General features: G+C 32.7%; 1 protein-coding gene across 3 annotated transcripts in view; it reads right to left on the bottom strand.

Annotated features, from left to right (window-relative positions):
* The window catches only part of LOC118195157 (protein turtle-like), a 1,209,650-nt gene that overhangs the window by 44,000 nt on the left and 1,139,265 nt on the right, over positions 1 to 26,385 (bottom strand). For all 3 annotated transcript variants that reach the window (XR_015043000.1, XR_015043001.1, XM_085823517.1), the window contains one exon: positions 65 to 262. Coding sequence is in view for 1 of the 3 variants with exons in the window: in XM_085823517.1 (XP_085679643.1) it covers positions 65 to 262 (198 nt within the window). In the remaining 2 variants the exon portion in view is untranslated. The remainder of the gene's footprint in view (positions 1 to 64; positions 263 to 26,385) is intronic.

Genomic DNA, 26,385 nt, shown 5'->3' with positions numbered 1-26,385 from the left:
ATCGGCTTCGTCTCCTATAGTATGTAGAAAAGCAAGTCAAGGAAAAACGTTAAAACATACATACCCTTGTGTTTTGTTGCACATTGTTTATCAAAGGCAATTCAGGGGCTCTTTTATCGAGGGCGTCACTGACCGGTAGGGGCAAAACTTGGGTCCTTCCCCCGTGTATGTATACATCGGCGTACTCTGTTGGAGGTTCCATACGCAGAGGAACCGGCCGCTTGTGAAAACCGCGATCTATGTACTGTAGATCATCTACAATCTAGGGAGAAAAAGGACAAATAACAATTAATAGGTAATACTGATTAGCATCCCAATTATCAGTAAAAGTGCAGAAATATTGTTTTAGCGTACTACAATTATAACGATAAGCATTATTTTTAAATATTAGTAATATTATTCTAAATAGTAAGAAACTAAGTAATTCTAAGTACTTATCAATAAAAAGTACATAGGATTATAAAAATTCTGAAATGTAAATTTATATCGGCGTACATACATGTACATATGTACAAAGTGATACCACGTATATGTAAAGTGAATATACTAATGTAACTGTTTGAAATCATGGTTCTGATGATTAATTTTATGAGAATACGAACGGGTTTAGGCTCGTATTTAAAGACAATTTACACAATAAAATTTCTGATGATTTTATGCCCTGTTGGCATTAGAGTAGGCGATGCAGTTACCATAGCCTTTGACCAGGGTCCGAATTTGGAAAAGGCAGGGATCTTTGTTAGCATATAGTACTTTGTGGCATATGGGCCCAGAAAATACTTTAAATAAATAATTTTAATTCAATTAATTTATAATGTCTAAACAATTTCTAAGCGTTTTCAATCATTTCTGTTTTCTCATTTTGTACGGAAAAAAAGTGGTTGCAGGCTTTTCTGAAATGTTGTTGTATTTTCCTAAACATTTCCATTTATTTCCACTTAAACAAATTTATATAGTTTTAGAGCTAACGCTAGAAAGATTTTGTAAACATAAAAATTACATTTTTATTTGATTGCTGTTAAGTAAAAATTCCAATTAATAAATGGTAATATATGAAATGCAAAATATTCCATATTTTTACATATAAAGTCATCAAAATGCGAATAATTAATGAAAAAAAAAAGAAAAAAAAAAAAAAAAAGACAAAATTCGGTGCATTAGACAGGCGTATTTTTCTTCTGAAGGGAAGAAACCTACGTCAGTCACTCTCGAAATTGAAGCGATTTATACAAAATTTGCGTCGTTCTTGGGTGTTACTTTTCTAATTTTATGTTTTACGTTGGTAGATATACCATCTGTATATATATGGAGAAATTAACATTTTTTTCGGAACCAATAAGAAAGTGAAAATCAGGGCTGTTTTGCTTCATGAAACTGCATTTGTTCTTAATGTTTAAAAATTAAAGAGTATTTTAGTGAGCATTTAGTTTCTATGGAAAATATGCTTGAAGCGACAACGAATTTATTTATGCTAAGACAGCGAATTAATTCTCTTAGCGTAAATCTGGTAAGACAGCGTTATGCTAAGACAACGAATTTATTTTTAAGATCTTCAAAAATTTTACTCTTGAAGTATGAAACTTTTAAATTTAAACTTTTAAAACATATTAATACCATACATTTTTTGTCCATTTTTCTTTGCAGGAAGTATATAAAACGTAAAACCTCTATTTTCGAAACCAGTCTACCTCCAGTACTAAAGCTGTTTCAATAAAAAAAAAATCTGTGTCTTAGTTTAGGCGGTTAGTCTAAACTAAGACTGTCAGCGGGTTACCTGACCGATAGGTACCTGGGCGATATGCTAGCTACCCAGTGGACCGGCTGCCTCGCTCTCGGTGGAAAGAAAGTTTAAGCGGTTTTGTTATCAGTAATACACTAGGACCTGGAGAGTTTATTTGAACATTAAAATTGTAATATGAAATATATCAACAAAGGAATTATAATATTCCTTGTCAGTGTAGTTTACCGTAACTCGGCCAAACCAAGAGAGTGTAAAAACATTTATAATGGAAAAAAAAAAAAAACTGAAAATAAAAAAGAATAAATAAATAATTGCTTCTGTAGCTAATAATTAGAAAAAACACAATGCTATTGTAGATAATTATTGTTGGTCTCTGAATCGCAGTTTTAATTTCAGATTCATTAAAATTATCTAAGATAATTCTTTACTTCGCGACTTCGATTTCCTCGAAGTCTCGTTCATTCAAAAATATATGTTTATTTTAATTACCTTTAATGGTAACCGGAAAAAGCCCACAGTAAAAAAGGCCTAAAGGAAAAATGCTCACAGAATAATGCTCACAGGTATAGGTGCTCACAGGAAAAAAGCCCACACAGAAATATGCCCACATAGAAAAAAGCTCACATGGAAAAATGGTCAGTAAGAAATATGCTCACAAGGAAAAAAGCTCACATAGCTATATGCTCACATGGAAATAAGCCCATTGATAAATTAAAATGCGAAGAAATATCCTCAGATTAATCAATCAATAATTAATCAATTTGAACATCGTACACCTACTTGAATTTTTCAAAGAAAAAATATTTAAATCATATGATATACATATATACCAAAGCATCTATGGTGTAGGGAAAGGAGAAAAAGAAGGAATAAAAATGAAACAGGAAAAATACAGTAAGAAATTATTACAATTTTAATTGTTAAAAAAATAAAATAATAGTAAATATAAGTTACACATTTTATAATATAAACATTTAGAAGAATAAGCGAACATAAATAATTATTTTATTTAAACTACGTAAAATACCTTATTATATATAAATCATAAATATATATTTCAAAAGTTATAAATACATAAACTTGCTGAATAATTTATCAGTGGGCTTATTTCCATGTGAGCGTTTTCCTATGTGGGTATATTTCTGTGAGGGCAATTTCTGCGTGGGCTTTTTTCTTGTGAACATTTGTACCTCTGAGCATTATTCTGTGAGCAATTTTCCTGTGGGCTTTTTCCTGTGTGTTTTTTTTCCCTAGAACCATTTTTAATTCGTATGTTTTCACGCTTTTTGAAATATTATTAACTTTCTGAAACAATATTTTTGAATTAATCTATGCTTTAATATTCTTGCTTGTTTTTAATAATTAATGGTGCCGTGTGTCTACAATTAATTTCAGTTATTGGCTGTTGAACTGACTTTTGGTATTTTTTAAATTTTATTTTTGCTTGATAGGTGAAACCATGTTTACTGAATTAGTTAGCAATATCAACAATTTGCGAAATCGGTAGTTTTGTCGCTAGAATTCATAGAGTTGCTGACGTAAAGTTTAATTTTTGCCTTAATTTAATTAACTGTTATAGTTTATTACGCTTCTTAAAACCTAATTGCAATTGTAATTTATAACAATTTGCAACAGTAACTTTAAACTAATTCATATGGCTGGTCATTATTGAAATATTACTTAAAATGTAGGATAAGTAAGATTCCAAAAGAATACATATCTCTACATATCTCTAGTCGTACTGAAAAACGTTACATACGTAAAATTGCAAATGGTTTATAAATGCAATAAAGGCATCCTACTTAAAGACCTTGATCTTCTTTTATTGATATATTAAGGATTTAAAATTTTTTCTTCAGTTCAAGATAAATAATTTTAATCTTCTTAACTAAAAAGACCTGATTTCGTATTCAGTTTATTGCTAATTTTAAGTAAATTATTGTTTTCTTTCGAAATATAAAAGTATCGTTACCCTGTGAGATTTTTTCTCTCTCATATCAAGGTTCTTTATTTTCTTAAGAATGAAAAATAAAGGAAAATAGGTAATTGTATTTTTAATGGCAGAATATGTAAGAGAAATGAAGGTAGCTTTAACTGAATAATACTGCAAACAAAAACAAAGAAATAAACAAACAAAAAAAGTGATTTCAGCTCATGTGACTCTAATCCCCGATGCTCCATGAATTTTTTAGATGTTATTAAATATTTTATTCTGGTAAATATGAAATATGCAGAAAGAAGCAAAGAACTGAAGATCAATTTGCATTATAAAGTAGCACTGAATCTTTGTGAAATGTAAATTAAAGAATTCATTAAAATTTATTTTATTTAATTTTATTGATTGTCCTTTATTTTACGGTTCATTATTTTGCCAGTAAAATACATGCAAAACAGTATTCTTTTTTCGTGGTGCACCTTTTTTACTCTCGTTTAAAAGGCCAGAATGAATTTCACACAATATTAACAGAAAATTCTGTCTTAAATTCCAGCTCTTTGCTTGCGTTTGGTATTTCATTTTTAACGATAAAAAGATATTGTTCATTGCAATTGTTTACTTTGCAATGGCTTATAGCCTTTTTTTTTTTTTTTTTTGTTATGGAATTGACGTTCTTTTTTACAGAGAAAGAAATAAAGAAACACGTTAGCGATTGAAATATTTCATGCGTTACATTAGCTTTAATTTTTTTACGATAAATGGTTTACTAGCGGCAGAGTGGTAAAATCTCTTAACACTGGTAGTTAGACCTGGGTTCAACTCCAGGAGAAAAAATTTTCAGCATGAGTGTTTTCGTAGTTTCCCAAAGTGAAATGCGAATACGAACCAGTTTCTTGTAGAATGTCCACTATTAAGGCATCATTCCTCTTAGTTAGATGGTTCTCGAGTGCATTGCCATAATCAGTCAAGTCAGTTTTACAGGAGCTATCGTGAAAACGTAAAAGCAAAGCGTCCCTTATACGCCGTATTTGGAAATAGAAATATTTCGAATACCAGAAAATTGCCGTATGTACCCACATAGCACAAAACCATCCTTGGAATATCTTAAAGATGTTGCTCGCGGGATAGGCGTAAATCCTCAGAATATTCCAGAATATCCCCCGGACCTCCTAAACACATCCTCCCGAGTGCTTAATGTCACATCCCAGTACATTCTCAGGACATCCTAACTAAGTAACACTGACAGTGTACGGGATGTTATTAGGATCTGAACTTCTACTTACTACATCCTCAAGACATCCCGGGATATCCACTAGCCTCCTAAACACATCCCATTATATCTTCAGATCATCCTATCTAGGTCCTATAAACAGCGTACGAGATGTCATTAGGATTTTAAGTCCTACTTCCTACATCCTCAGGACATCGCGTAATATCACAGCTTCCTCCTAAACTTATCCTCATTTATATATATTATATCTAGAGAATAAAAATGAAATTTCAGCAAGATATTTCATATGAATTTTGCTCAAAAATTAGCTCCGGATTTTATTTTCTTAAATATTTAGCTAGTAGCTAAACATCGATATATAATTATCCAGAAAAATATATTTAACTTTAGTAAATTAATATGGAATCTCAGTGCAACTTATGACCCTATCATCCATCAAAAATTACATCGTCAGGAATAAACATTTAATGTTATAATCATTAAAGAATATTACCCGCTATTAGATGATATATATATATTATAATTAAAATATAAATCCTAATTTACCATACGAAATGAAGACAAATTAGGAGTTATATCGTGTGTCATAAGCGTAAGAAAGATTCAAGCTTACAGACGACCGCCGTAATATCAAGTTACAATTCATCCTTTCCGTGCGGTGTTAAGCAGCGCTAACGCACTGTCGGAATAAATTCGCTACAGAGATGTCAACGTTTCAGTGAATGAAAGCAGGAATATTTCGTGACAAAAGGGTCAAAATTCTGTGGAGAAACACGGAATTAATGCATAAAATTACAAACACACAGCAGGACTATTCGCTAAGCGGTTTAGTTCAGAATTTACTGATGTTTAGCGTCTAGCGAGAAAATATATAAATAGTTTATACGGAACATCATAATCATTGACTAATTATACCGAATTTACGATTAATCATGAATGAGCATCGGATCACAGCCTAAAAAATTCCAAAATGTATAGTTTAAAATGTTTAGAAAATAAAATACCGAAAACAAACCAGCAGTTCTGACGGAAGTGCAGTCGTGGAATGGTGTTCTAAAAGAAACACAAGGTAGTGCAATATTTTGATGTGCACTCACTAGCATAGTATTCATTGTTATACTAGCAATAAAGCTCATTGTTCAGCAACGTTTTTTCCATATATTCACTTATACACCTAATAATTTCCAGTTGATTACTTCCTTGTACGAAGTCAAGGAAGTATCGTAATACCGAAAAATTTCGAGTATCAAATTTCAACAAAAATATCCATAACCAATCTCCAATCCATTTGAAGGATGTTTTTCCTTAAAATCTGTACGTGGTGATAGAAAAAAAAAGATTCTTTTTTCCAAAAGAGATGGTAAAATCGATTTAAAATGAACTCCAAAAGGATCTTCTCGTAATCTCTTATACGTACGTACGTATGTTTGTATCTCGCATTACACGAAAACGATTAGCCTTAGAACTTGAAATGTTGTATATGGGACTGTTATAACATCTAGTTGTGCACCTTTCTTTTTTGTTGCAATTGGCCGCCAAATTTATATTTATATATTATCCATATATATATATATATATATATATCCACTGTTTTACCCGGCTCGGTGAGCTTTGTTTTTTACTTTTTTTCTTGTATTGTAACTTCGAAAAAATTCGGGTATCATATATCAAGGAAAATATCCATTTTGATTGAATCCACCTGAATGATTTTTTTTGTGTGTGTGTGTGTCTGTGACATCTGTACGTACTAACAGAATAAAGAACTACTATGTCCGAACATATTATAGAACGGAGTTAAAAAGGATTCACAAGGGATTTATTTCGCGGCGTCTGTACATGTATATGTTACCGTGAAAGAACGAAATTGGAGAATGTCGACTTTCACCGGAGAATATCAACATTCACCAAATACGTCGGTGAAAGATCGAATATTGTACTACATTCTTGTGTATTCGGACCCTCACCGGTGTAGGTCGACAATCACAGATATGCTCTGGTGAAAGTCGAAAAGAGAGGTCATAAAGAGTTACTCTTATTTATTGCAAAATCTTCAACTGCGATACTTGCAAGCTCATTTGTCGCAGCCAATTGGATGTCTATAATAATCTTCGTGACACTCTCCTTTCAGTCACATTTTCGTTCACGAAAACAAGAAAAAATTACAATAATCGTTGACACAAATGGTGGGATCACAGCTGACTCTATCCAATAGTTTAATAGAAATTCTTCATCTCTCCCCTTTCTGTTCATCTGTTAGCGAGTGAGGGACGATTCTTGCATTAAGTTTTCGTTTCCCTAAATCTTCGATTTAAATCTTATGACACACATCGCGATTCAAATTCAATTTTTCTGATATCATACGCATAATTACACGACCGTCTTCTAGCAATAACTGCCTTACATACTCCACGTTTGCATCAGTATGTTCTATAGATGGGCCACCAGCTCCGGGATCGTCTTGCACTGAATCTTTGACCTCACGGAACCTTTCGTGCCACTCGAAAACACGACTTCATGAAAGTGCGTCACCTATACATGCTTGCTTAAAGATGTTCCACGTTTCACTAGGCGTTTCCCGAGCTTAACACAGAACTTAATGTTCATTCTTTGTTTAAAATCTGCATCCGTTGTGTTACCTTAACGAATGCGACAACAATCCACATAGTGTGTTGCTAAGCACAACGCTACCACCTAGCAAGTTTGCGTGGAAACGTGGCCAAGGTCATGTCAAGTAAGAATACATACCAGGTAACATAAAAAAAAAAAACAAATACATTTGTTCCTTTTTAGTACTGAAAACTCAGAAATAAAAAAACTTTGTCCTGGAACTTTTGTGACAAATGATGTACATTTATGCAGACTCTTCATTATTTAATTTCTTTAAATATAATACAGGACGATAATATTTGGTGGCAGCAATTTGAATAGTGATTCAGACTTTTAAAGTTGTCGACGAAAAATGCCAAAAAAAAATTAATTATCCTTCTGAGCTAACGCCCTTTGGGCTAATAAAATTGAAAGACATGTAAACATTTTGCACATAAAGAAAAATATATTTAAAACAACTATGCTTCAGCTTTGTTAGTTATGAATGAAATCAATAAATTTGCGTATTATCATAATGCATAGGAAATGTAGAGCTCGGATTTCGATCAATACATCGTTTATGTTACATTTTCTATTAAAAAAAAATAGATTTTGACGGTTGTAATTTCTGGAAGAAAAATATTTCGACCAAAAGAAAAAAAAAAAAAAAAAAAAAATAGTGTTTTACTTAAATTATTAAAGGGCTAATGTGCAATTTTTATTTCATTTAAATAAAGGGATTGAGAATAAAGTTTAGCAGTAAACAGACTTCGTGGCAGGAACTTAAGAATACAAAATCAGCTTTTTTTTTTTTTTTTTTTGGTTGTTGTTGTTGTTGTTGTTGTTGTTGAAAAATGAACAAGTATCAAAATGAAACATCAAATTTCGTTTTAGAAAATAAAAATCGAGAACATTGATAAATCAATACTACAAAGTAATTACTGATTAATTAAATGTTGTTTATAATCGCTGCACAGACTATTAAATAGCAAAGCATTTTTCTTAGATTTTTCAAGCTTTAATAGGAAGTGTCGGCAAAAAATGTATTAATTATTTAATTAGTCGAGCAAATAAATAGTTTGATCTAATTACGATTTTTTTGTTCGGTGACAAAACGACTTGGTCGCAACACACATTAAAGGAATATGCTTCACTTTTTTACACCTTTTATACTTCCGAGTTCATGCATTTTTTATTGGCCGATGATAAATTATTTCTAGAAACACGAGACGTGTTTCACAAATTGAGAAAATTTTCTGTTTCGATTTTAATGCAAACCTACTTTCAACTACAGTTAAATATGATTTAACTATATGATTAAATAAACGACCTAAAAATTAAAATTTTGGATCAAAATTGAAATAAGTATAATGTAAAATTGCGAAAGCTAAGGAGAGTGAACTATGTAAATAAGCTCATAGTGGTGAACCTGTAGATTTAGTTCTCCGTTAGTTACTGGATGAAATAACAGAAATGTACTTTTGATGAAAAAATGAAAAGTGTTTTTGGAAAAGCAGAATCTAAAATCATCTCTTCCAAAAACACTTCATAAATGAATGATTGGCTAAATATTAATCTCAAATATCAGAAACACATGCACAGAAAGCATTCATTTTCCATTTTGCTATATAATTATTTACATCTTTTATAATTCAAAATTCTTAAAATGAAGTAATATATTAATTTTAAACAATACAATATTTGAGCAAACCAGATTTCTGTAGGAATTTTAAATCAACTTTCAAAATTACCGATTAATTTTTAGAAATCGTTATGAAAATAGAAAACGAAACACAGATTATTGCACAAAAATTATATGTAGGAATCGTAGTAAATGCCCTACGTCATCTAATATAATGTAATAAGATGGAAAGTATCAAATAAAGTAATGTAGGCCAAAATACTTTGATTTCATTTTTCTCGTCTTATAATGACAATAAGTTTAAATTAAGAATATCGCAACAAAATCAAATATCACCGTGATATTAAATAATTATTACCGATTGGTAGGAAGCGCGAAAGAACACAGAAACTTGTGAATAAAAAATAATCCTATTAAAAGGACAGCATGATTCCAAGCCTGTGTTAATATATTGCATGTTTATTCAGTCAAACAATTTACACTGCCATAGCATGTTATGAATTGCGTACATGATTCAATTGGGGCTACGGAAAGCTAGCTTCACCACAGATATATAGCAGAAGTTGAGTCAATAACGTGATTGACGATGGACATGGAGAATGAGAGTCTGTGCGCAATTGTAATGTGTCTCAAACATATTCGATAGGATTTAGGTCATATAATATTGGTTGAAGAGGCACACCTTTAACTGTATCGTCCCGAAACCTTTAGATGACTATCAGTTGGTTATTGTAAATCAGCAGGGTTCAGAAAATTACTACTTAAAGGACAATACCTGGTAATTAAACAAAAGAAAGAAGGATACGATTTTCTCGGATAGGTGAATAAAATGTAAATGTCATCCATTTGTAATCCTGTCAGCATATCTTTATATCTGCTGTTATTATCATATAGCCTACATAATTTGCCGTGAAAAGAATACTTTTGAGTAGCTCATAAAATAGCTTTTGTATAATTTTGTTTCCTTGTGTAATGTTGACAACAATTCTTAGAAATTCATTTTTATTATATAGGATAGCAATAGACACTGTATTCAGCAATTGCGGTCTCTATTAGTTTTTTGATAATATACATTATGATTAAATTTAATCGGAATGGAAGCAAAATTTTGTAAAATTGCTTGAAATAGTTTGGTTGATTATTTGGCACGGGAAATCATGCTACAGAGTTTTCATTTCGAGTGCAAATGTGGTGTTTCGAAAAACCTACCCTTCACCGTGTATGATAAAGTATTTTCTTTCAAACAACCTGCTGCCCGCGACATAGGTAACAAAATTTATTATTAAATGGAATACTTTACACAAAGTGCTTTATTACAACATGTACAAACTTTTGGAAATGTAGATCGCTCAGGGTTGAATTGGAATTATGCAGCTAGGCAACGTCGGAAAACTCATTTTTATTTTGTAACGAATGGCACGAGTTCATTTTTAATGTAAATGTTTAGACAGGATTTTTAGGAACCATTATTCCATAGACTCACTCCTGTTCGTTTGGGTGGACGTAATTCTCTTGTCAGATCTTTGGACTGAACCACAGGTACAGAAGTCTTTGGCTGTGAATTTTGTTCCAGAACGATAAAACCTAGCCCATTTCAGGGGTGACGTTCGGTAACATTTAAACGTTATGTTCTGAAAGCAGTGGATCGGACGTAGTTGTCTTATTAATTATCCTGCGCGATTGTCGGACTTGACTATTTTTCTGTGATCACTTGAAAATTCAGGTATACGACACTCCCTTGCGAAGGCCTGGGAATCGCTCATGCATCTCCACAGCAGCCACGGCCATCCCAAAAGCCTAGAATCGTCCAGAATATTCGTGATACCGGCCGTTCAGGCATATACACTAATGTCCGTAAATTAAGGATAATTCGAAGTCACGCAGAAATCGAACTCTAAAATAAATATATCACCTGTAAAATCACTACACACATCTTCAAGAATCATATGCAAATTTCAGGAAGTAACCAAATGACACCGATGGTACGTCACAATGAGGAGAGTGTAAGAGAGTCATATATAAGGAATACAGGCAATGAAGTAAAATTGTTCGCAGGCGCTTTATAAGCATTTCAGTGCAATAACCGAATAGTTATGATACAAAGGACGCATTTGGATGATTTTTTACGTGGTAAAATTATCGGCCGTCTGGAATGTGGGCGTACCCAACTGGAAGTATCAGACGAACTAGGAATTGCCCAGAGTGTCATCTCCAGGCTTTGGCAACGATTCTAAGATGATGGTAATGTGAGTAGACGTTACAGCACAGGTCGCCCCAGAGTTACAATGCCGAATGAGCAACGGTATTTGGCAGTTACTGCGAAAAGAAACAGGCGGAGCACAGCCTCAGACCTGTCTCGTCAACGCTCTTCAGACACTGGTACGACAATTTCAAGGCAGACCGTGTACAGATGCTTAGGGAAGATTGGTCTATATGCTCGTAGACCTGTCAGATGCGTTCCACTTACTGCAACTCACTGTCGCCTGCGGTTAGCCTGGAGTAGAGAGCATGCATTGTGGACACCGCAACAGTGGGCTTGTGTGATATTTTCCGACGAGTCCAGGTTTAGCTTGCAGTCTGATTCTCGCCGGACCTTTATATGGAGAGCTCTAGGTACCCGTTACCACCAAGAAAACATCACTGAACGACACCATTACGGTGGTGCAGGAGTGCTCGTTTGAGGTGGAATTATTCTGGGTTCCAGAACTGACCTGCATGTTCAAATTGGAACCATGACAAGAAAAATCTATCGGGACGTCATTCTGGAACAACATGTAGGTTTGTTTCGGGGCGCACAATTTGTGTTTATGGATGACAACGCCCGTCCTTACCGTGCAAACATGGTAATACCTTTCAATTGGAGGATATCATTCGTATGGACTGGCCAGAATTCTCACCGGACTTGAATCCAGTACAGCACGTGTGGGACATGCTTGGCAGACGAGTTGCAGCCCGTCAATCTCCTCCTACATGTCTACTGGAACTTCGGAGAGCATTGCTTTTTGAGTGATGTAATATCCCCCCCAAGATCAGATCGATAATTTGATACTCAGCATGCCTAGGCGTTCTACGGACTATGTTGCATCGTCTAGGAGACATACAATGTAGTAACAATCATACCAAACATGTAATTTTTTTTTTTTTTTTTTTTTTTTTTTTTTTTTTTTTTTGGTAAATAGGTTTTTTTTTTTTTTTTGTAATTTGCTCCAGGGAGAAAAAATCGCGAAATTTTTTAATATAATAATATCAAACATATAGCATCTTTCTTTTGCTCTTTACCTTTTGTTTAATAAATAAGCTTTACAAATAAGTCAAATTTCTTTTGCTTCTAACACTTTCTTTGCCTCATGTTGCATTATCCTTAATTTATGGACATGAGTATATTTCAGTTCAACGAAGCAACTTCTGTACATTGCTGTGCATGTCACAAACAGTGGCGGCTCGTGGCTAAAATTAGTAGGGGTGCTGTTCCAAAAAAATTTAACCTTTGTTTTAAAATTATGTAAAAGGAAACAAACATGTAAAAAAGAAAATTTATTTTGAAACTTCATGAAATCTTACAAGAAAAAAATTGAACATTTAATTACTTTAACCAAAATTATTACAGTTCAATCTTTGTCTAGTCATTTAAAAATGAAATCCATTCCTCTTGTTTTAATTTGAGCGAAAAGATCAATAGTTTTCTCCTTGATCTCTGGATGACAACTGAGGAAATGTTTCTTTATTGAAACCAATGCAAGCGCATTTAGTCTCCGAATTCCTAATGCTTCTTAGAAAAGATTTCATTCTTTTCAATGTTGAAAAGCAGCGTTCTGCCTCTTCTGATGTAGTCTTGGGAACTCTCAAGAGAATTTTTATCAGTTTCGTAATTTCACTAAGAACATCATCTGGATTATTTTCGAAGATAAATTTCAGTAGCTCAATTAATTTGCTGTATTCATGGATATCAGACCTACAATAAAATACTTTTAGTTCAGTTTCAAGCTTTTCTTTTCTAATCATTGGATATGCTTCAGTGGTGAGTAATATTTCTTCTGTAGAATGTTCATTCCTAAAACTAAGCATTTTTGTTAAACAATTTAGCAGCTGCTAAGTGTTTAGTGGAAGAATATCTGTGCATTATATCAATACATAGTATAAAGTCACATATTTCCTTAGCTTCTGCCATCAGTGTCTTTGAAAAATTCTTACAGTACTTTGAGTTTTTTAAAAAACTTTAAACACACTAATTTCTCTGGATTGTATTTAGTTGTATATTATTTCAGCATGAGGTATCTGATAAAAAATCTCTAACCAAAACTTGAAATTATCATCATTTAGATATTTTAAAATTCCTGTTGCTTTTGCAATAGTTTGATCTGCATTTGATGTTGACTGAATTTCAGTAAGGCAATTTTTTAAAAGTTGCAAATTTTCATGAACTCTGTTTATGGTCCGTATGATGAAGTTCCACCTTGTGGAGGAATACCACACGCGCGGAGTAAAAAGAAATCATGTTTTCAGCAACATGCCAGAATTTCGGCACTTCAAGAGCGACAGTGCTCTTCTCTCTACCCGGCTCGCGTGCTGCTTTCTGTGTGCGCATGCGCAGAACAGCCAAACACCACGTTGCTGGAACTGTGAAGCGCGCAGTTCCAAACAAAGGCTTTCGTACCTTTTTCACAAAGTGGGGGTTAGCTACTGGCATTAAGCTTAAGGATTATGCATTGTAAAAGCATAAAGAAAGAATTAAAGACTAAAGGGCACACTATATAAATATTAAAAATTATAATAAGTGGAAATAGGGGGTGCTGCAGTTCCATAGTGCTTATTAGGAGTCGCCACTGGTCACAAATATAGCTGCAGTGATTAACAAACTGCATTTCATTCACTTACAAGCTACTCTTCCATCTCGCATGTTATCTGACCATTAGCATGTTTTCGACCATGCATAGTTATTTTGGTTCATTTTTAAGCAGCCATTTATACGAAAACTTTTATGCAACTTGTAATAAAAAAATTTTGTATATCTCTGTCCTTAAGCTGTTTGGTAATACGCACGAGTGTGCTGCAACGTTCCTGGCCGATAGCAATCGGCCTCATGGTTGACGCAGCACACCCAACACAGATTAAAACAAAAATATAGTTAAAAACATCAAATAAACGTTCCTGATATTGTTCTATTGCTATTTATAAAGTTCAACAATTCCTTTGCAAATCCTGTGTGGTATTCCATCACCCATCCCTGTGTGCCTTCGTGGTGTAATTAGAAGCAAATCCAGCTAGCAATCGGGAAGTCCGAAGTTCGAATATTGGCAAAGAAATTGCTGAGTTTTCATGCTTTATTCGGATATAAGCCTAATTATTTTACAAGGTTTTATTGAATATCTCAGGTACAGCGTTACAAATAATTTTTGATTAACTTACCGCTTTGCATCAGTACCAATATAGTTTTTATCGAGCTACATTTCAAGGATATAAATAATTTGCTGAAAATTGAATTTAGAATGACAGATAAAATTACTGTGTATGTAACTGTATTTTGGTGTCCAAGTATTTTAACTTACAAAACTATTTAAAAACATAATTTAAAAAAAATGTAAATACTAACTTAAACTATATTTCGGAATATAGACTACATAACACAAATTGTGTAAACCGTTTCGCTACTACAGGCTTTAAACTGACTCATGTTTATACATATGTTTAACACTTCGAATTTACAGTAATATAAATTCGAAGTGGAAAACCTCTGGAATGAAAAGAACGAGTTAAAAAAATTAGTATAACTGAGCTATGATGTGTCTACACAGAAGGAATAAAAATATATTTCAGATTACCAACACTTTTCTAAACTATACTTATCATTTTTATAAAAGAAAATTCATAATTTGTATTGGAAAGCAAATAATTTTTACTAATTTTATAAATGGATTAATTAATTATTGTTACTAAAGTTTCTAGTTTATTCGGTAAATCTGTGCTTAGTATGCAATAATCATGAATAAAAGCTACATTCTGAAACATATTCTAAAATAAAAATTAGGTAGTCAAAATATTTATTCACCAGATTAACAAACATAAAATAAAAATGAAAGCAATTTCTTTTTGCATTAGAAAAACAATAATTTGTATACATTGAGTTAATCTCATCATCTTTATAAAAATATTCTCTCATCTAGGGTCAAAAGCATGCTTTAAGCAGAGTTGTTTAATTTTTTCAAAACTGGTTTAAAAAAAGGATTTTTGCCTTCGTATCATTACTCGTTTTTGCCATACATCCGAAACATATGTAAATTAAAAAGCTTTTTTCAAACATTTTGGATCATAGATTACTTTAAACTGGAGCTCTTTTACAGCCTTTGTACTTTTTTTATCTATTTATTATCCCTTTCTTAATACCGGGCAATGAATTAATTCATCACATAAAAGGCTAACGTAAAAATGCTAAAATGTGTACGTGAACGCTCATAAAGCAGCTGCTCTTGTAGCGAGAAATAAACGTAGGCGAAAATTGGAATTTTTATAAAATAAAGTAGCATATGGAGCAAAAAACAAGAGACAAATTCAAGGTATGAAATAAAATTAGTAAAAACAGTAGGTAAAAAATGTGAAATAAAAATAAAATTAATAAAATAATTTTAAAAGCTACCTTAAAAGTAAGGATTGTTCGCGATAATTTTGATATCGTCATTTTACTTCTCTTTAAAATATTCTTTTCACATTATATTTCATTAGCTTTAACAAAGGAACAATTAAAAAGAGATGAGAAAGAAGCCTGATATATGTAAATAGCAAGAGGTGAGAAAACTTCATGTGCAGTGTACGTCAATACATACACGGAATTAATGACATACAGAAAGAATGCCTTCAGAATTGAATTCTAGACATTGTTCAACTATTACATAATGTGTCTACCAACAACCTCAGTGATTTAACTTGTAGGATGCGAGTGACTTGTCCTAGTTCGAATATGATGGTTTAACAGGCTAATTGCTTAGAATTAACATGGTTTCCCAGTTTGCATAATAAATAACATCCAGTTTTGTTAAAAAGGCCTTCATAAAGGACTGCTTCTTTTAACTCAGGTAGACCTTTTGCAGTAATTAGAAAATTAGCCTTGTAAACTTACTTTGCTACTAACTTCCAACATCTTGGCTAGTAAATATTCTTGATTAGTAATGAAGTTATGCTTTATATAAAGTGCATTATTTCATTACGTAATTCCGCATGAAGTTATGAATGAAACGCACGTACTTAATGATAATTTAAAGTATTTAAAAGTGACTTTCTAGCGAAATGATTAACTCCTTAGAAAATGAAAAAGAGGCGATAACTCGTTAACCAGTTTGTGAGGTTTTTCTCCCTTCTTGAGGTGAGCCTTTATGATGAAATCGGAAAATGCCCGGATGGCAGTCAGATGGTCGGAGTTGGAATCTTAGCGAGGACACTGCACATTAGTCGTGCTTTCTGCACCGATAAAAATCTTTACTATGGCACCCCAAAAGGACGATAATTAGTCAACACCAGGATTGGAGACTGGGTTCCAAATTTCAGAGTTACCCATTAAGATGAGGAGAATGCAAGGTGTTTTATCCCTTATCATGTGCCTTCGTGGTTTGACTGGAAAACACTGGTAGCAATCTGAAAGCCCGGGGTTGAGTTAAGGAGAGGGCATTTCACATTTTTCACGATGCCTGATAGTCTCTGTAACGCCGTCCGTATTAAAATGTCGTGGAAGATAATTCGTTACCACCGTGATTTGACGATGAAGTGTTCTCATTCTCAGTTCCACTCTTAGCAAGATATGGTTTCTCTCCTTGCCACGTACTTACACTGTATAACTGAAATACTGGCATTAAGAAGGTCTGGAGTTAGAATTTCGACAAGGGTATCGCTTATTCTTCATGTTTCCTGGTTTCACAAAAATAAAGACACTACAAGCTGAGCAATTTCTAAAGCTTACAGTTAGGTGAAAGTAAGTAATTTTATTTAAGTAGGTCAGTAACGTAGCAAGGCACCTTTAGATGTTCAAACGTTCCTAACGAAATGCTACATTTGGTTATCATGAAAGCTGGGGCCCACCAGCGGCCGAGCGGTAAAGTCGCTGAACACTGGTAGTTCGGTAACCCAACAAAAAAAATATGTTTGCAAAATGCATACAATTTCATATAAAATGCATTAAAATCTTCCATTGCACGGATATGATTGAATGCATGCATATAATTCAAAGTTCACTGAAAATTCTAAATCTGCAGCTTAAAACATAAACGATACTCTACCTCGCTATAGAATATAATTTAAATTTAAATTTACTCTGTTTAGGAGCACATTTCTTTTTCTCGGGGATATACGAACTAAGTTCTAATAAAATGTTTCGAAACTTTTTGAAACTGCTTAGAGATTTCTTGTTTTAAGAGTTGCCATCTGATTAGATATAAATTCTTTCTTTTTTTCACCCAGTTCTTGCGTTGCTCCTCTCAGTTTCTTAAAGGGAATAACTTCACTCTCGCAATAACGGTAGATTATGTATACACAAGGGGCATGAGTTAATTGGATTAGATTATCCAATTACTTTACGCTTGGTACATCTTCTAAAATTAATTCGATTACTTAATCATTTTGCGTCTTAAAAGAAGATCATGTTTCAGCTGATTTCGGTTATGAGAGCTTGAAATCTATCATAACGCCCGAATTTTCTTGAATTTAATAAGGACAGTATTGGAAAGTTGAGGAATATTTAGAGTAGCTTAATGTAAAATTTATTTGAAATGCATTCTATGTAATGCAAGACTAAGAAAAATAATTTCGTTAAAATGAGGAATTTCCCTTTTCGTAAGATTTATTTGCAGTAAATTCAAATACTATCAAGAAGAATGAGCGATCATGCTTTCACTTGCATATTATTCAATACATTGTATCTAGCATTATAATACGTGTTAAGAGTTTTCCGTATGGGAATGATAGGATTTATTATTATTGATAGGATACAAGATTTTTTCCATCAAAGAAACATTATGCCAAGTAAAATTAACATGAGTTTTTGAAAAATTGAATTTTGTTAAACAAAATCAAATTATTACATTATTACTAGCTATTAAATGTGTATTATATTCTTTTTGTCATACTGAAATAATACCTTGAATATATAATGAGCGAGAGGGTTTGACGATTTTACTGTCAATATTAAGGTAAAATAACACATATATAAAAAAATCCTTGCTGAAGGCAGGAAAAGGATTGCTGTAAATTTAAATCTTGAGAAATTATATAAGAATAGAAGTTTATATTGTGCTTTCGTCCAATAGAATATGAAAATTTCGTATAACACGCAGGAAAATATTAGCAATAGCTGGCGAAATTAAGCCCTCTACGGCGTTTAAGTTTCTAGATACTGTGAGTTCAAGACTTTTGACTTAACATACTTAATATTATAAGGTATTTCTCCCGCCTTCCTTGGCGTGCCTTCGTGGTGTGGTGGTCTGTACATTGGGCCGGTATCCAGAGATACGAGGTTCGATTCCCGGCGAACGCATTGGTAATTTTCATTTCCTTTGCTTCCAAAAAAATACCTAATGACTCTAGAGTGGCGCCCGAGCTAAGAAGGGGGTGGATGATGATTCTTCCCTCCCCGGCTTTGGTGATTGGGTCCCCTAAAACCTCCCGTCACCCCTTAAAAGGGGGAATTAAGGCATTTCTCCCGCCTTCCTAGCGTGCCTTCGTGGTGTGGTGGTCTGCACGCTGGGCCGGTATTCCAGTTGCATATTTTTTATCTTGCCTGCTTCCGAAATAAAACCTAATGACTCTACAATATAAATAACTTAACGTAAACTTTGAACTTAACGTGGCTTCACAGAATGAAATGTAGAAGTGTTACATCGGAACGAATTTGCCTACCATTATCCTTACACTAGAACATCAAACAGCCTAGAAACGTGCTTTAGGGGATTTCTACTTGACCTAGCATTATATTATATGCAAATCTTTGATTTAAACAGGATGTTGTTCTTATAGTCATATTTATTGTGTATATAATGATTTAAAATTGGATAATTTCGCTCATAATGCAACATTTAAACTCCTGGATACGATGATATAGGAAAACTGAAGTATCCTCATAGAAAGAAGTTCACGGTTGTTAATTTGGATGATCGAGCTGAATATATACCATAAAGGCAAATGGATGGGATACATCATAACAGTATGTTGTATTGTGTGTTCACTCGATGATTTCGTGGAGAATAATATACGAAACAACTACAAGTGTCACTGTGGATGCAGTGGTCTGTTGCAGAGTGCTTGACATTACCTGAGTTGCAAAGAATAATGTTTGATATTAATTTTTGGTTTTAACAGAGCAGTGATCATGATACAATCTTTGGTTTCATAATAATGATCCTTCTGTTCTAACTATAGGTTGATATCAAGCATCATTATTTGTTGTTTTTATAGAATCAAGCATTACCATAGTGAAAATTCGGTTTCTCTCTTCAGAATAATGGCCGATGGTATAAAATGCAGACGTACGCACGATATGGTTAACATGTGTCACAAATATTTAATTTAGTAGTTTGATATAACCAACTCGTTCTCACAACCTAACAGCCTCAGATATTTTATGTAAAGTAATGTAAAGTACAAAATGTATATTACCCATTCTAGGTTATTAAAGAACTTAAACGTTAGCATAATACACAAATACGCTTGCAGGAATGCACAACTGCAGTGTGAATCTCATTTATATTGTCCTTTCTAAGATGGGAAAATGTCTCAATAACTTGCAATAAATTCTATTTTAAGAAAGGTTGTGACTTATACCTTCATAAAATTATCATAGAAAGCACCAAATCATCAAACTCATCCTATAGATCTAAACAATAAAATGCATTTATCTGAAATTATGATTTAACTAGAATTTAGACAAAAAACGTTTACTCTTTTTAAAAATGGTTTTTTTAAGTTATTAAAGTTTATACTTTCATATTCCGACTGAAATATTCGCAGAACTATAAATGTTACTCTTCTTGAGAAAATACTAATGTTTGTTTCAAGAAGAGAGTATGTTATTGTTTTCGGTTTACGCAGAAGACAAGCTTCGGGCGAAATAAGATGTTTTTATCCAAGACGTGATCTGAACGAAATGAAAGCAATAATTTCTGAAAATACTTCAGACGTTAGGAAAAAAAACCTTTCTTTTGTTCTTTTTTACTTTAGAGTAAAATAAAATTTTTAAAATAAAGCTCAGAAATAACTTAGGCAACAATAACAAATCGAGAAATACGGGATTTTAATTTTGGAAACTGTAAATTTAAATAGCATATGGTAAGTTCAAGCTTTAAAAAAGATAATATGCATGGCACTTAAAAAACTGTGAAAATCCATTCAGAATTCTAGTTTGGATTTTGTATGCAATTATAATACTTCCTAAATTTTGATAGGAGTAAAGCAAGAAAGTATTCATATTTTTTTCCGTAGCTGTGTATTTAATTTTGATTTGTCCATCTTTATGCAACTTAAACTAACAGAATCATTATTGATTTATAAAGCCTTATGTTCCAAAACTTGTTTGCAAACATTTAAATTTTCCCCAGAAGAATTTACTTATTTATGTATTAAATATTTTGCATTTGGTTTTCTATCTCGTAATATAGGTGAAAGAGATTTGAAAACAAAATAGTGTTTTGTGAAACTGAAAAACTTTGCAGAAACTCAACAACTGACAACAGACTGTACATCTGAAAGAATTAAAATTTTTTGCAAGAACTAACTTCAGAATTTTTTGTACTATCGTATATCACACATTTCAGAATTAGAATAAAACTATTAATAAAAAAAATGGTTAATACAATTCATTCGTAATGGACATTTCGGGCAAGATCTAAACATGCATTCATTCTCATTATAACGCTTATATATGAAATAGAAAATATTGTACTAAAGAAATAATACACATTTATTTTAAATTCACAACTCATCTATTTCTGCATTTAAAACTTGTATATTTGTTAAACTTTTGACAAACAGTACAAACTTCTTTAACAAACAGTACCAGGAAATTCTACGACATTTTTGAAGAACACTTCTCTTGCATTTTTAAAATTTAACTGGAATAATATATTTAATAAGAAGGAAGTGTCATTATACCCTGAATTAAATCATTACCAGAAGAAATCCTGATCAACTAACTCCTTTTGAATGAAACGAGTTAGGTTTAATTCTTAGTCAGTTCAGTAGGAGAGCCATTTTATGCCTTTTTGCTATTAGTTTAAACTTGTTTAATGCATACCTGCTAGTCTACGCCGTAGATCCCTTAATATAGGCCAACTACGCGAGCTGATTCTGTGCAGCTTCGGCTGATTAATTTTATTAAGTCTTATACTAGTTTATATTTTCTGTTTTAGTTAAGCCCAAGTTGAGGTTTCTTGTACGCCATAGATGGGCAACTTTTATTTCATTTTGAGTTGGAATAAAACGGTATTTTAATTATTCTTTGGACTTGTTAGTTATGCTACAAGAACTCAGCAAATAACCGCTACATAGTTCTTCAATACTCTAGCCTCCAAGGAACTCTTTTTTAGTTAGGAAATTACAGTGTAAAGGAATTGTGGGATAGATGAAGAATTTATAAGTACTGACTTTCACAGACTTCAGTGGACGATAGGTAGTTTCACCAGTGAAAATAGAATGAAGACAAGAATAAAATAGACTAACATTGAGAATGAAACTGATGTAAAATTTGAACTCCCCCAAAGCTAAAAACCTAAGAAACGATCCTAGCATCTCGATAATGACGTATAGCTATCCAACGTTTCTAAGCATGGTACGAACGTTTCTAAGCATGTAAATGGGCATAGCTGAGAATAGATCTAATATCAACAAAATTGTTAATTTCAAGAATGTGATTGGCGTTGCAAAGTTTGTGCATTATCGATTCCCTCTTCTTTTAAGCTTGTGTGGATACAGGTAATGTCATCATTCAATATGGCATCCTAATATGAATTCACTTTATCTTTCAAGAGAGACGCATACATGACACAAGAATTCTACTTTGCTTTTAATAGTTTAATTCTGTTTTATAAATCAAAAGATACAAAAACACCCTGATCGAATAGTGATTAGCTTTGCTAGCTATTATATAGTTGGATCCAGGTTTGAGTCTTAGAGAAAGCTTGGGTGAGTGTAAACATATATTATTTTTGCGGTATTTGCGGGCACTTAAAATACAGGATAGGTCAAGTCCTGTGTAATTGTTTAATGCGGGGAGAAGAGGGGTGAAAGATCCTTAGATCCCTCCCTCAGACTATTCTCGTTTGAAATTGGACAGAAATGAGCGATGTACTGTCAGTTGTAAGATGCCATGCCAACGGCATAGGCAATCATGTACTCCTCCGATAATAAATTGTTCTGATGCTAGTGAGTAACAAGTGAGATAATTCCCCCCAAAACAAACAAATAAAAAAGATTCAAAGCATTTTTATAAATTCCAAATCTCTACTAAAAATATTTTACTGCTTTTATCTTATTGAGAATGCTATTAGAAATTACTGATTTATCAACTTCTGCATAGTTTCTCAATGCATAAGTCAACGACGCAGTAAAAGACAAATATTTTTCTTGCTATATTTCTAGTTAGCCTATATGTTTATAACTTCTATCACTTATTAAAGCTCAGGAGGAAGAGATAAATTGTTTTACTATGATTCTCATGGCCCATAATCGCCTAACTGCTGTTTATCATTGCACTTTAGTGGGCAATGTTGTCAGAAGCGATGAGATCTTATCCATTTCCCCCAACTATTTATCTCAACATTTGCTTTCATTCTGTAGTAACCTTACGAGGACCAAACATCCTGATAATTACATTTCCATATGTGTGTACAAGCGAAAGCCGTATAAGATAACTAATAAGCAGGATTCAACTTTTGCCTCAAGAGGTATAATTATTGGATTGAAGCAATTGTTTCCTTTTCTTATGCATTACTAACTACTATTATCTTAGTTTAATCTTTTGTTTGAATGTGCCTAATAAAAGACTCATCCAGAACTACTTTATATTTTTTAAAATTTGTACGGCTCTAACACGAATCTAACTGTAAATGAAATCATTTCAATTGTTAAACCCAGAAATTAAGTATCACTTTTAATTCTAGCCCTTACGTAAAAGTAATTCTACTAGAATACAAAAACATCAAGATCATTTTCTTGATATTTGCTTTTTGGTGAACTTCGGAAAATAAACATACCTATAAAACCACCATTCTTAGCAAGCTCAAAGAAATAAGTAAATGAAAAATAAAACTGCATGTTTCTCTTTTTTTTGGGCCTTAATTTCAAAGGTTGTACTTCTTATCATTCTCGTCAAATCTCACAAGGTTTTTCCGATAGAAAACTGAATTCAATTTATCTAAGATTCAACCCTGCAAAAAACTTCTAACACTTCTGCTAGATATATGTTGCTGGCTCCAACCAACAGGTCATTTTACGTTTCAAAATATATTCTTATTTCTTATTCGTTAATTTCGCTTACGCATGCTGTTTATACATGTCATACAATTCATGCCAATGCATTATTCTTTGGCACTGTGGATCTGTTTAGTTACAGTTACAGTTACAGTTTATACTGTTTATACATGTCATACAATTCAGGCCAATGCATTATTCTTTGGCACTGTGGATCTGTTTAGTTACAGCTGTTTGTTCAGCTTTTTCTTCATTAAACCTCCTGAACGAAAATGCAAGCCATTCAGTTATAGAGAGGCTTTATATGCAATTTTTATGCACCTTATTCATACTTGCATTTCTAAAATTTCATCATGATATTTTTTTTTAATACTTCTAGTTCAATATAAATGGCTGATAGTGACTTTTGTAACTTCCATTAAGGCATAATGTAATCTAAAGCCAATAAGCACAGAAAGCGTAACGCTTGACTCTTTCTTTCGCAAGATGGCTTCAGGTTCATTTATAATTTGATCAAATAGGATACGCATACTGTTTACAGTATTTAACAGTTACATTGTGGGATCTACTGAAAAAAAAACTGCAATGAAGAGCTCCTATAGAAAGATATATTAGGAAAGACGAAAAATACTGTTCTTACAAGTATTGGATAATGTAACATGAAAAGTCTAAATAAAATGAAACTCAAAAAAAAAAAAAAAAAAAAAAAAAAGGTTACAGGGATTAGTTTAGTTTATGTGATTACGGCAAAGCCTCGAGGACCATCTGCCTAAGGGCTTCCCCTCCATGCCTTCGTGGAAGTTTTTTTAAGAGAAACTGGTTAGTGTACAGGTTATACACGAGGAAAACCTCGAGGAAAATGTTTATCTCACTAAATTGGTGAGATATCGCTAAGCTGGCGATGATTTTGGTGACTAATTTATGTCACCAAATTTGGCGAGAAATCGCTAAAATTCGCCAAATTTCGTGACATTTTAATCCGGTCCCTGTATAACTATAGTTGGCATCGTAATTGAATATTTGTAATTGTTTCCTTTCGTTCAGTAATTTAAAGAAATCGAAGGTTCTCGAAATTTCCCGGTGGCCGAGAGAAAAATATAAGAGACCGCCGAGAGCAGCTTGGCTCTTTGGACAAAATTTGCATTGCTTTGTGTTTAATGTTATTAGCAGTTTTAACTGGTAACTATTGATTGTGCTCTGTCCTGCTGAGAAGAGTGTACGAATACTTTTGTGGAGAGTTTCAGAACTGTTTGTCTCTTTCTAAAATAAATTTTTTCAAGCTATCATTTCAAGCTGTATGTATTTCAATCTGTATGCATTCATTCCATTGAAAATACGCTTTTAACAATATGTATGAAACTATTAGAAGCTTCTAAATGAAAACAATCTAAAGCGAAACAGACAGACCTATTTTTCGTTAATATTACATACTGATGAAATTTATGCAACCATATTCAAATATATTAATTTGATTTTTCCCATAGATTTCTACATTAAAAATATAAATGAAGTTCATACTTCTAGTTTAAACTATGCACTTGCTCAGTATTTTATAATACAACGATTTGTGTTTTGCAATTGCGTATGTCTAAATCGTAATTTATATATTCACAAAAAACACATAAAAGGAAAATCAATTATTAAAATCCGTTCAGAAAATTTATTTTCTTAACTTGTGGTTAAAAAATTAAAAAAACATACGAAAAATGCGCGGAACATAACCTCTTTGTCCTAGGACATAGTTTAATATAAACCAAATTTCTAATTCAATTAATCGCTTTGACATTTATAAGGTAACTGGGACTGTTCTACAGCAGACTCTTAACAGCCATTAGAGGTTTAGAAATTGCTTCACCAGTTACTTAGATTTTCTTGCTTTTAGGATGAGGAGAAGTTCCCAGGGGCTATCAGCGCAATAGAAGAGATCCCTTTTGGAGCGTTTTCCAAGGAAACTGGCTTGTATATAAACTGAACTTCAGAAACAATTACGAAAACGTTCACTGAAAATAACATAAAAGCAAGGATGCAATAGAAAATTATCAACATTACTATATTATTTAGGAAAGATGTTGAATCAAATAACACTTAAATGCAATTAGTGCAAACCTTATTATAATCAAAGTTGTACTCTTCTCTGCGTTTAGGTTCTGGTAGGAACTTCTGGAATCTTTTTTATGGGTAATAAGGAACTAATTTGTGAATATGAAATTAAAAGTGTAGATGATGCACCGAAAAATTTAAAACCTGGTTAATAAACATTACAAAAGAAACGCGAGGAAAGAGAAACAGCTTTTATATTGCATTATAATGTAAACAGTCAACCAATATTCTGAGAGATATTAGAATAGATGGGCACTTACTACAGTAGGCCAGTGATAGCTTGTTCGTCTGTATCTTATAATATTCTGGTTCAAATCTTTACCACCGTCCAGTACAAAAATGGCTTTTAAAAATGTAATAATTGAGTTAAAAGTCATATGTTGTTGGAAATATGATTTTAACGGAATGAAAAGAGTTAGTACAATTTAAAATATCCAGTAATTGCTTCGTAAATAAGACTTGAAACATATAGAAATTTTATAAATAAGAACGGATGCGTTAGGAACAGTCATTTTAATACGATTGTTGAATGTAACTCAGCATTTCACTGTACCATGATTAAAGAGCTTATATTGAGAATTAAGTTAAAATTAGAATTTCTCACAGCGGACAAATTACAAGTGCAATCAAACAGTTCTCTCTATGTCTAAGGAAGCCCCTCTAACATAAAGCTTGGTTTATTTCAGCGCTAATGCACAACTGCTGAATGA

This window comes from Stegodyphus dumicola, chromosome 9, assembly GCF_044657685.1.
Source record: "Stegodyphus dumicola isolate Sdum_Otavi_A_Nest chromosome 9, ASM4465768v1".
Classification (NCBI taxonomy): domain Eukaryota; kingdom Metazoa; phylum Arthropoda; class Arachnida; order Araneae; family Eresidae; genus Stegodyphus; species Stegodyphus dumicola.
Note: the sequence above shows the minus strand (reverse complement) of the source record. Positions and strands in the feature narration are given on the sequence as shown.